This window comes from Lissotriton vulgaris, chromosome 7 (assembly GCF_964263255.1).
Source record: "Lissotriton vulgaris chromosome 7, aLisVul1.2, whole genome shotgun sequence".
Taxonomy (NCBI): Eukaryota; Metazoa; Chordata; class Amphibia; order Caudata; family Salamandridae; genus Lissotriton; species Lissotriton vulgaris.
Genome location: NC_141695.1, coordinates 119,022,406 through 119,033,673, shown reverse-complemented (window position 1 = coordinate 119,033,673; position 11,268 = coordinate 119,022,406). Strand labels below are relative to the sequence as shown.

General features: G+C 47.4%; 1 protein-coding gene across 2 annotated transcripts in view; it reads right to left on the bottom strand.

The window, feature by feature from the left end:
• Positions 1 to 1,927: 1,927 nt before the first annotated feature.
• XRCC1 (X-ray repair cross complementing 1) overlaps positions 1,928 to 11,268 on the bottom strand; it is a 310,744-nt gene continuing 301,403 nt past the window's right edge. For both annotated transcript variants that reach the window (XM_086929793.1, XM_086929794.1), the window contains exons 16-17: positions 9,193 to 9,268; positions 1,928 to 2,370 (exon numbers count right to left, since the gene is read on the bottom strand). In XM_086929793.1, the coding sequence (XP_086785919.1) occupies positions 2,257 to 2,370; positions 9,193 to 9,268 (190 nt within the window). In that variant the 3' untranslated portion in view covers positions 1,928 to 2,256. The remainder of the gene's footprint in view (positions 2,371 to 9,192; positions 9,269 to 11,268) is intronic.

Below are 11,268 nucleotides of genomic sequence, written 5' to 3'. Positions count from 1 at the left end.
ATTGCTCTGCCGGGGGCAGGACTTCCGTCAAAAGAGGAGCCGCTCCTGCTGTTTAAAGAGCTCTCGCTTGTCCTTGTGCGGACAGTCCTCCCTTACTCTGAAGACCTTTACTGAATGACGAGTTCAGTTCTGCGCGCTGTCAGCCGGGGAAAGCTCACATCAGGCCCGCTGCACGCATTTTGCGTGAGCACCCCTTCCTGTATGCAATGACTAAGAACACACTGAATCCGGTTAATGACAACACACTGGCATGACACACACAACCCGAGTGAATCTAGACAGATCTAGAAGGCAGATTCTAAACCAGAACTCACGGTAGGGAAAGAGGGATGGGTGTTCCGAGTTAAAGGATAGTTATGACCCACTGAGGCCCTTAAAGCCTGTTAAAAAACACAATTCCTTGAATGAGACAACACGGGACGGGGACGCTGTAAAAGACCATCTTTATTGTAACAGAGAACGAGAGGGGCAATAAAATTCGTCACTTGACCAACCCTTCAGCCCTGCGTGCAAAATGGAAGCAATCTCCTTTCCACCTCCGCGCCCCTGCAAGAGCAGCCATGAAAAGCATATGTCCGTGCCCAGCGAGACCCCCGCAGACGCCATCGGGAGGGAGCGCAGGGCCGGCCGTGCTGGGGCGGGTTCCGGACCATTTAATTCAGTTTATTTCACTGCCGTAATCTCTCGTCGGAACCTTCAGCGCGCAGGCAATTCCAGTGGCAATTCCATTTTAATGTCATTGCAGCCTCACCGGCTCACCTCCTGTGGGTCACGTGAGCCCCTCCGGTAGAGACCCAGGGGGCATCGGACTGGCCCCTCCCTCCATTACCATCTTTGAGAGGTGGCTGTCACAGGGGTGGAGTGGGGGGGGGGGGTGTTGAGGGAGGGGAGTGAAAGCATTCGGCAGGAGCAGCCCCTCCCCTCCTGTATCAGGGAACATCAGTGCAGCAGCGGCCCCTAGTGGACAGCTAGTATAATCAAGTGCAGTGACACCTAGAGGCCAGTTTGTAAAGTTGCAAGGAATCACAGCTAGGTGCAAGTTAACCCTAGCAGCACAGGGCGAATGCAGCCGACTTGGAAATGGGATACATAGAACAGAAACCACAGGAATGGCAGGACAGCCACCAAAGTTAACAAACATGCACTACTGGCAAGAGAAAAGCAGTAGTATAAGGCCAGACACCAGTGTCCGGCTCACAGTCCACAGGGGGTCACAGCAGTGACTCAAGGTCATAGGAGGCAGCAGGGCCAATGGTGACATCCCAGACTGATGGCGCCAAGAGGGCTTCACTCAGTGTCTCCTGTAAAATGGCTCCTGCAGAACAGTGGCTCTATTGGACCCTGTGGTCTTGAGTCACCTTTGAACTAGAAATGAAGGCCAGACCCTCCATAGGGGCTGTGGAGTCAAGAATGCTTCGAACCCACTCAAAACCAAACCCAGGTTCCAAATAATAGCTAAAATGTGCTTGATAGTTGTATGGGATGATGGACAGGAGCTAGAAACCCTGTTTTGAATAATGACTTTGAAATTTAAACCCTGTCCTGAATACCTTTGAAACTCAACATATGTTTCAGTTCTGCATAGAAAGTGTTATTTTTAAATGGAACAGCACACTGATGAGATTAGTTCCTTCTGGTTTTCCTTGCACTTCTTGTATTCGTGGACAGGCACTTAGGTACACTTGCCACTTATGATAGCTGCCACTACGTGCAGACTGCTCCTGGTAAACTCTGTGCTGGTCCTACGGCCGAGGGTCGGCGGCTGAACCCCTAAAAGTATCCACCTACGCGCAATACTTGAAAACGCCTCCTCTACACTCAAAGGGCGGGTGAGGGCGGCCATGACTGCAGACAGCCCCGGGACTTGCACGTGTGCCTGGCTGTTGCTGGATTGAAGGATGAGCAATGCACTTCTTGAGAGCTCTTCAGCAAGTCAAAACTCTTTTTATTGTTGTCAATCAATCAAAAATTGAATACATTATAAAATAATTGAGTAGAAAAATATTTTGCGGTCTCCTGTGGCCGCTGGGTGGAAATGGGTATTTTGGTGCCTACAAATCACCCCAGTGTGAAGGAACTAGGACCCCAAAAAACCCAATTAAAAAAATGCTGGATCCTCAGAACCTATAGAAAAGTACTGCTTGGGACCTTCGACCCAAATAATCTAGCACTGTAAAGGGTGCAAGTAGTCCCAAACTGTTGGCTCGCCTTCGATTTCCATCTGGCATACCCGCCAGATTTGGGCTCTAGCCGGGGCTATGCCTGTGGTACCACGACGAAGAGCTGGTGTGGCATCAGTTTCTGCCGCTCATTGCATGTGTAGATCCAGCGTGGCTTAACGAAGGATAGGTTGCAGTTCTCGTTCAGCGCCTGCGTAGAGGGAAGACAATTAAAAATTAGAAATGAGGTTAAGACTCAAGTTCGTACTGTAGTTGCCTGACGCAGAGGAAACATTAAGTATGAGAAGAAAGAAAACAAGTTACGTACCCGTAACTTTAGTTCTTCAGTATTGGAAACTTTCATAGATTCCCCGGCTTGTATCATTTTCCATTGTCGGAAGGGGAGTCCCCGGTATACATAAACTAGCAATAGAAACCAGTACCAAAACAGAACCTAGGCCTAGGCCCTTTCTTGTTTTGCAACATATCCACCTCTTTTTGTAAAAGAGACCAAAAAAATGAACAACCAATCAGATTAGCCTCACCCCTTAGAACTCTCCTGAGAGAAGCTCAGAACCTCAGATTTTCGTAGTCGTTGTGTATCCATACCACTGAAGATGGAAGAGACTGAGCTTTCCCAGGGGAGGAGGGTGTGTCACATGGGAATCTATGAAAGTTTCCAATACTGGAGAACCAAAGTTGAAGGTAAGTAACTTGTTTTCTTACTTCAGTATTGGAACTTTCATAGATTCCCATGCTTGTATCAGAGTAGCTAGCTGTTATCAGCACATTTTTGGAACCATGTCCATTATAAAACCAAGAACAAAGCAATAACATATTCACCATAATGACATTTTCAATGGGCAATAACATACTTAGAAACTTTAGAAAATATAAACACATGAGGTTCAAAAATGTGCAAGAGCTGAAAAAACAGTAACATGGAAGGAGGGATGAAAGGGAAACCTCACCACTACTGAAAGAGGTTCCTCAGGACTGCCTGGCCGACTGCTGTGTCACTCTGCGTTGCAGAATCCAGGCAGTAATGCCTTGTAAGGCATTACTGCTCCAGGTTGCTGCCCTGCAGATCTCCCTGATAGGAACTCTGGCAAAGAGGGCTGTCGAAGAAGAAATAACCCTTGTGAAATGAGCACAGACTCGACCTTCCAGAGGCTGGCCCGCTGCTCTGTGACAATACTGGATAGCGCTGTTAATCCAATGAGCAATCCCTTGCTTGGAAAGGGGAAAACCCTTACGAGGGTCACTAAAGGACACAAACAGTTGAGAAGACTTCTTGAAGTCCTTAGTACAGTGGAGGTAGAACTTTAAACACCTCTGAATGTCCACTGAGTGAAGGCCTTTTCCGCCGAAGTAGCCGGTTGAGGGAAAAAAGTTTTTAGTATAACAGGCTCATTCAAATGAAAGTCCGAAGGTACTTTATGTATGAATTTTGGGTTGGTACGCAGAATCATGGTACCTTCTTTGAACTGGATAAAGGGTTCCTGAATGGTGAGAGCCTGCAATTCCCCTACTCGTCTAGCCAAAGTCAAAGCTAGTAGAAGAGCTACTTTCCAGGATAGGAATTTCAACTCTGCCCTGTGAATAGGCTCGAAAGAAGGCTTCATAAGTTGGGCGATACCAAGTCCAGATGCCAAAGAGGAGGGTCCATCACCATCCCCTTTTGTTCCGCTTTTGGCCGCCATAAGTGTGGCAGGGTATACTCAGACGTGAGTCCCTTGCTCACTTTGCCACTGGATTCAAGCAAGCCGGGCTGAAGACGGCTGGAATGCCAGAAACCAGTCCTCGGAAGCTTGTTTCCGGTCCAGGGAAGACATGGCTTGGCAGTTCGGGCTGGACTGTTCCCATGAGGCACAGGGTCAGACTGATTTGCATATAGCCATGTCTGAACTGGGGTGGCAGAGTGGGCTAAAGAACGGTGATGGATTAAACCCAGATCTTTTGACTGGGTGTGAGTGTTTGATTGATTCAGATGCTCCGTCCATCACCACCCCCTTTTGTTCCGCTTTTGGCCGCCATAAGTGTGGCAGGGTATACTCAGACGTGAGTCCCTTGCTCACTTTGCCACTGGATTCAAGCAAGCCGGGCTGAAGACGGCTGGAATGCCAGAAACCGGTCCTCGGAAGCTTGTTTCCGGTTCAGGGAAGACATGGCTTGGCAGTTCGGGCTGGACTGTTCCCATGAGGCACAGGGTCAGACTGATTTGCATATAGCCATGTCTGAACTGGGGTGGCAGAGTGGGCTAAAGAACGGTGATGGATTAAACCCAGAACTTTTGACTGGGTGTGAGTGTTTGATTGATTCAGATGCTCCGTCCATCACCACCTCCTTTTGTTCCGCAAGAGGAGGAGGTGGCTTGACTGGAAGGAAAACTCTGAAAAGGCCCCTGAGAAACTGCTTAATGATTCTTGCCGACCAGAGGGAAGGGAGAAGATGTGCGTCTGAAGTGAGAGATGGCCACAAGATGCACCTTGATGGAAGAGTGAGCCAGCCCAGATTTTGCCAACAACAGAATATATGGAAGAACTTCATGTGGATCAGGCTTAAAAGGATGGACACAGTTTTGCAGGCACCAAATGCAGAAACGCTTCCACTTCAACCTGTAGGTCTTGTTGGTACTTGGGGCTCTCGCCTGAGAAAGCACTTCTCTACATTCTGATGAAAGATTCAGACCAAGAAATTCTCGCTGCTCAGGAGCTGCGTCAAGAGCTGTAGAGACTGCGGATCCGGATGCCAAACGTGGCCCTGTGACGTCGTTAGCAGTCTGCTGAGCGTGTCCGCTGCTTTGTTGAGAACACCTGGAGTGATACTTCTTGCTGGATTGCCCATTCGCAGATTGTCTGGGTTTCTTGTGACATCAGTGGAGATCTGGTGCCACCTTCTTTGTTTATATAATACATGGCCGTCGTGTTGTCTGTACATATTAGAACGGCAGACTGCTGTATCCATTGAAGAAAGGCCTGCAAGGTCGGTGAATCGCTCTGAGCTCCAGCAGATTGATATGTAAAAGACGATGCTGGGGTAGCCAACGGCCACTTACATGAAGGTCTTGTAACACTGTTCCCCAGCTCTCAAGCGAGGCGTCTGTAGTTAATATTTGAGGAGCTGGGGCGATCCTGAAGGACAGGTCCTGAGAAATGTTTACCATGTTCATCCACCATGATATGGCGTCCTTCATGGTCACAGTAACTGAGATCTTGTCGTCGAAGGATCCGTCGACTTGGCGCCACTGCAAGTCTAACTCCTCCTGGAGTGGACACATCTGCAACCTGCAGTGAGGAATCAGAAGTATGCAGGAGGAGATGGACCCCAGAAGGGACTTGTAGAGGCGAACTGAAAGTGACTGTCTTTTTAACAACCGGGAGGCCATGGTCATCAGCTATTCTTGCCTCTCCAAGGTCGAGAAAGTTTTGTTTATGGACGTATCCAGAATGGCTCCCAGAAAGCTGGCTGTTCTGGATGGACGGAGAGAAGACTTTTCTCAGTTGAGAGTTGAGATTGACTAACAGGAGTGTGCATGCTATGACTGAATCTTGTGCTGCCTGCCTGCTAGGAGCTTTCAGTAACCAGTCGTCCAGGTAAGGGAAGACCCGATGTTTTTGTTTTCAAAGAAAAGCTACTACCGGAAATAACACCTTTGTAAAGATCCGCGGAGCAGATCAGAGTCCAAAAGGTAGAACCTTGAACTGAAAGTGGCTCTTGGATACTGTGAAGCGAAGAAACCTATGAGCTGGATGTGTGGGTATGTGAAAATAAGCGTCCTCTAGATCCAACATGGCCATGTAATTCCCAAAGTTGAGAAGACGTAGGATGTCCAGTAGAGAAACCATCCAAAATTCTTGTTTGATGAGATAGGTGTTGAGCTCCCTCAGATCTAGAATAGGGTGCCACTTTTCTAAAGTCTTCCGGACCAGGAGTAGAAACCCTTTCCCCGCTGAGAGATAGGGACCGGTTCTATTGCTCCTTTGAGGAGCATTTGATGGACCTCCACCGTGGAAGACGGAGATGTTTTTATACAGTGGCGTGAGGGGGCTTGGATGGTGGTGCTTGGACAAACTCCAGAGTATGGCCGCATTGAATAATCTTCAGCACCCAGCGGTCCGATGTTATTTATTGCCAGTTGTAGAGGTAATTTGAAATTCTGCCTCCCACTGATGTTACAGGAGGAGAAGGGACAGTAGTCAGAGCCAGCAAGCAGCTATTGACGCTTAGATGCGTCTCTGCCCTCGCGTCATTGTCTTCCTCTGTTTTTCGATCGAGAGAAAGAAGAGGATTGAGTCTGCCGCTGATTGTAGTTCGGCCGGTAGGTTTGCGACTGGGAACCATACAAGGAATATCACTGCTGCCTATATCCTCCTCTGTATGTTGTGTTACCTCTTCCTCTGGCTCCTCGGAAGGGAACCTTGCGGTACTGCTGAGTCCCTAAGGATTTTGCTGTCTCTGTGCACAGTCAATCACTTCAGCCGATGTTACCTCCCCTTCCTGAAGAATCCCCTTTTTTCGCATCTTCAGGCAATTGGTCCAGATATGGGGAAAGATTGCACCACATTTGGCGATCATAACGACCAAGAATCGCCAAAGCGTTAGCTGCTCTAACCAACAGACTAGACATGGAAGAGAATCTCTTGCCCACATTGTCGTCTGCCCTCTTTATCTGGAGGCGTTGAGGGAGGAGCTGAAGGATTCCATGACTTTCTCTGGCCAGCCTGAGAAATGACGGAGTCTGGTTTTGGCTGACTGACTAAGCAGGCCGGACTATTCTCTGGAACCTTATATTTCTCTCAAGGCGAGGTAAAACTGGAATCACCGTAGGAGGATTCTTCATTACTTTTAACCCCTCATCCCAGACGTGACCAACTATAGGGATAGAGCGGACCGATTTCCTGTAAGGCTCCTTCATGTCATAGAAGCATTCAGACTGCTCCGTATGTATGGGCAGCCCAAACCTCCTTGAGGCCCTTTCTATTAAATTATGGAAACCCTTTATGTCCGCAAGGGGAGAATCAACTGGTGCTGGCGCAGGAGAGGTCGGATCGGGAATGACAGTCATCCCACTCTGTGTCAGTATCTGGAACTGTTCCAGTGCCCTGGTCTTCATTAGAGGTGTCATCATGAGTAAGAGACACGACAGGAGGTGCGTCATTGGCCCTTAGTATTGGTTGAGATGTCGGCAATTGAGGGGTAGCAGGCTGAGCAGGAGGAACAGCCGTATCTGGTACCACCGCTGGAAATGGAGGTTGCATTGCAAATCTCCTTCTATAGTCCATAAACATAGATTGCAAGTCCGCTAGTAAGGAGGAAGGCATGGAAACCATCTACGGCCGATAGTCCCCTTGATAGTCTAAGGAAGGATGATAATGCTGCTCCTCTCCGTAATCCCCCTCTGAGTCTGTGTCCTGACACTTGACGTGTAATTGAGAAGGGTTATTCGCATTTGCGAAAGGATCATTATCTTCTTCAGAGTCCTCTTCTTCTAGAAGAAGTGCTGGGGGTAGAGGAGTCACCCTCTGGGGGATGTCATATCAGGTGTAATTTGGCGCTTTTTAAGAGAAATTGTAATTTTTTCCACCGTTGACGAGGTCGTCGACAGGGCCGTCGGCGAAGAAAGGGACGCCGTTGACGCAGCTGTCATCGACACTGTTGACACCCCAGCCGCAGTCGTCGTCTTGGTAGCCGTCATCACGCTCGTCGACACGGAGCTCAGCAATAATACCCGAGACGACGAAATCACCGTCGACGGACTCCTAGATGAAACAGAAGATTGGGACTGCACCTTAGATGCTTTCGTCAACGGAATGGTTGACAGCGTCGTCGACGAGGGAGCTTTTTTCATCGATTTCACCCCAGAAGAGAGTGAAGAGGGCTTTTTAAAAGTCTTTGATGCCGCAGGAGGAGAAGGTGGAGGAACAGAGCTTGATTTCCTCCCAGTCATCACTCCCTTAGACAGTCCTTCCCTCTCCTTTACACCTCGGCAAGGAGATTCACCAGGACTACGCCCTTCAGACCTAGGAGAGGTATTTTTTAAGGCCTTACCAAGACGTTCCTCAGAAGGTGAAGGGGAGACCCTACCCCTTTTTGCAGACATTCTGGAAGATGTTGCAGAGGCTGTGTCACTATCACTGGAGACTGGTTCTTTCCTTAACTTAAGCTTCTGGAGCTAGGTCAAAAGACATCCTTCACGGTCTCGTAGGGTTTTTGTTGAAAAAGTGCGGCACATTTTACAGTCTGCTGTGCTGCCTTGTGGTCTGGATACAGACAGTAAAAACAATCCTTGTGCTTGCCCTCCACATACAACCTCTTAGCACAAGATGTACAGGCTTTAAAGAGAGCTTACTTCTCCTATCAGACATCTTGACACAAAGTCCAAGTAGGTCTTGAAGAAAAACTGGTGAACAAACTGTAGATTTAAGGATAATAGGAAAAAACTGAGCAGAACTCAGTGGACTCCCTAGCACAACATGCAGTAGAAAATCTGAGGTTCTGAGCTTCAAACATGAGGGTTCTAAGGGGTGAGGCTAATTTGATTGGTTGTTCATTTTTTGGGTCTCTTTTACAAAAAGAGGTGGATAGGTTGCAAAACAAGAATGGGCCTAGGCCCAAGTTCTGTTTTGTTAATGGTTTCTATTGCTATTTTATGTATTCCGACGACGGGGAATGATACAAGCATGGGAATCTATGAAAGTTCCAATACTGGAGTAAGTTGACCATCAGAGGAAGGAAAGTAATTTTTTAGGTGCACTAGAGGCTACTGCTATAATGAAGCCAATGAAGAGATAAGTATTGTTAACAAATTACAGCAGTGTCATACTCACTACCCTAGAACTCCAAAATGCAAGGGACTCTGAGGTCTAAACCAAGACAGAAGAATGACTAGGCTGATATTAAGAGGAAGCAATGGCTTGCATCTTGCCTTCCATTCCGACTAATGTGGGATGGCAAAGGCTCATGGTCCACACTGCAAATCACAGTTTTTAGGTACCCAAGCTTGCAAAGAGCCCCCCTTCCCGAGCCTCACCTCCTCAAAAGTATCGTCCCAGTCCTGTGCCGTGATAACATACTGCACCTTCTCGTTCATGTACTCTTCTAGCTCTCTGTAAATAAAGATAGAAGTAATGTTAACACTTAGAGAGGTCTAAATCATGGCAAAAAGTACGTATTTGTAACTAAAGCTTCCCACGGTTAGCATCTTTCATAGAATTTCATGCGTGATTCATTCCGCATTCACTGGGCTGTCAATCTTTTCTAGCCCAGCCATGGAAAGAATTAAAATATGTGACTTTTTATTTATGAAGCTTTAAAATACGTAAAGAAGACCATTTCCTGATATCAGAGCGCTATACAATGGGAGGAAACTTCATGAACTTCATGCATACTAGCGTCAACGGGATGCCAGGACATCCAGCACAAAGCTAAAATCTCCCAGAAGGCACACGAGAGGGCATAATAGACACCAGGTGCACCAGTATTTTCCCAAAGTCCCAAAGAGGCTAAGGACGCAGACGCTGGAGACAAAATATGAAAAGAACAGAAATATGCCATCCTCCTAAGGAGGGATGAGAGGGTGATGAGGAATCTGCAGGAGGTGTCATAGCCCACAGAAAGAATGCCATGAAATGTAAGAAAGATGTGTCAAGTTTAAAAAAAGATTTATATCTTACAATGAGATCTACGGTATACAAAATAACATTTGTTAATACAAATTTAAAAAGGAGCTAAAAATGTAAAGATCTTACAGCACATTAATTCAAATACTAGGCAAATTATCCTCTCCACTGCAGCACTTGCCGCTGCAACACAATTATTCTGACAGTGGTTTAAAAAACTTTCTGTTGATACATTTTCAAAGCCAGGTAGGCAACTCTGACCTGTTCAATAGTCTGTACATCATTATGACATAAGGTGCATATTCTCTCCCCCTGGATCACCTCCCTTCATGCATCCAGCACAGTTTTTAACAGCAAACCATTTATTCTACTCCGCATTCTACATCTTCTCACTTTGTGCCCAGGTCAGACACATTTGAGTAACTGCTGCTCGACATGACTGAATTATGTTTTCAAATTGACGTTTTGATATAAGAGTCGCTTCCCTAAAAGCAACCCTGAGAAGGAGGACTGAGGATATTTCTTGGGTGATCCAGAAAGATTTGATACAGTGCCTTCAAAACAGAGTTTGAGCTCTGGCCCTGCTCCTCCAGAAAGTCGTGTTGAGAGAAAGAGTCAAGTCAAGTCAAAGAATTTATATAGCGCACTACATACCCAGAGGGTCTCAAGGCGCTTAGGGAGGGGAGGAGGATTACTTGTCAAATATCCACGTTTTAAGTTGCTTTCTGAATGCTAGGTGGTTCTGGGTAAGGCGAAGGTAAGTGGGGAGTGAGTTCCATGTTTTAGCAGCCAGGTATGAGAAGGATCTGCCTCCCATGGTGGTCTTGTTGATGCGAGGTACAGTGGCGAGGGCTTGGCTGGAAGAGCGTAGTTGGCGGGAGGGGGTGTAGAAGGACAGTCGTGAGTTGAGGCATTCTGGTCCGATGTCGTAGAGTGATTTGTGTGCGTGGGTTAACAGTCGGAAAGTGATCCTCTTATTGACGGGTAGCCAGTGGAGGTCTTTCAGATGGCCAGAGATGTGTTCGTTGCGCGGGATGTCTAATATGATCCTGGCTGAGGCGTTTTGGATTAGTTGGAGTTTCTTCTGGAGTTTAGCGGTAGTACCTGCGTAGAGGGTGTTTCCGTAGTCCAGTCGGCTCGTGACCAGAGCATGGGTGACTGTTTTTCTGGTTTCGGTGGGGATCCAGCGAAATGTTTTTTTGAGCATGCGGAGAATGTTGAAGCAGGATGAGGATACGGCGCTGACTTGTCTGTTCATTGAGAGTGAAGAGTCCAGGATAACGCCTAGGTTCCGTGCATGGTCTGTCGGGATGGGTGCTTTTCCAAGGGCTTCCGGCCACCAAGAGTCGTCCCATGCGGAGGGGGATGAGGACCAAGTTATTGTCTGACTAATGGAATGAGCAAGATTTATTCTTAAGAAGAGTGAAGGGTTCCTGATTCACCTCTCATTGTGCAGGTATATACATTTGAGGGTGATTTTAGCAACC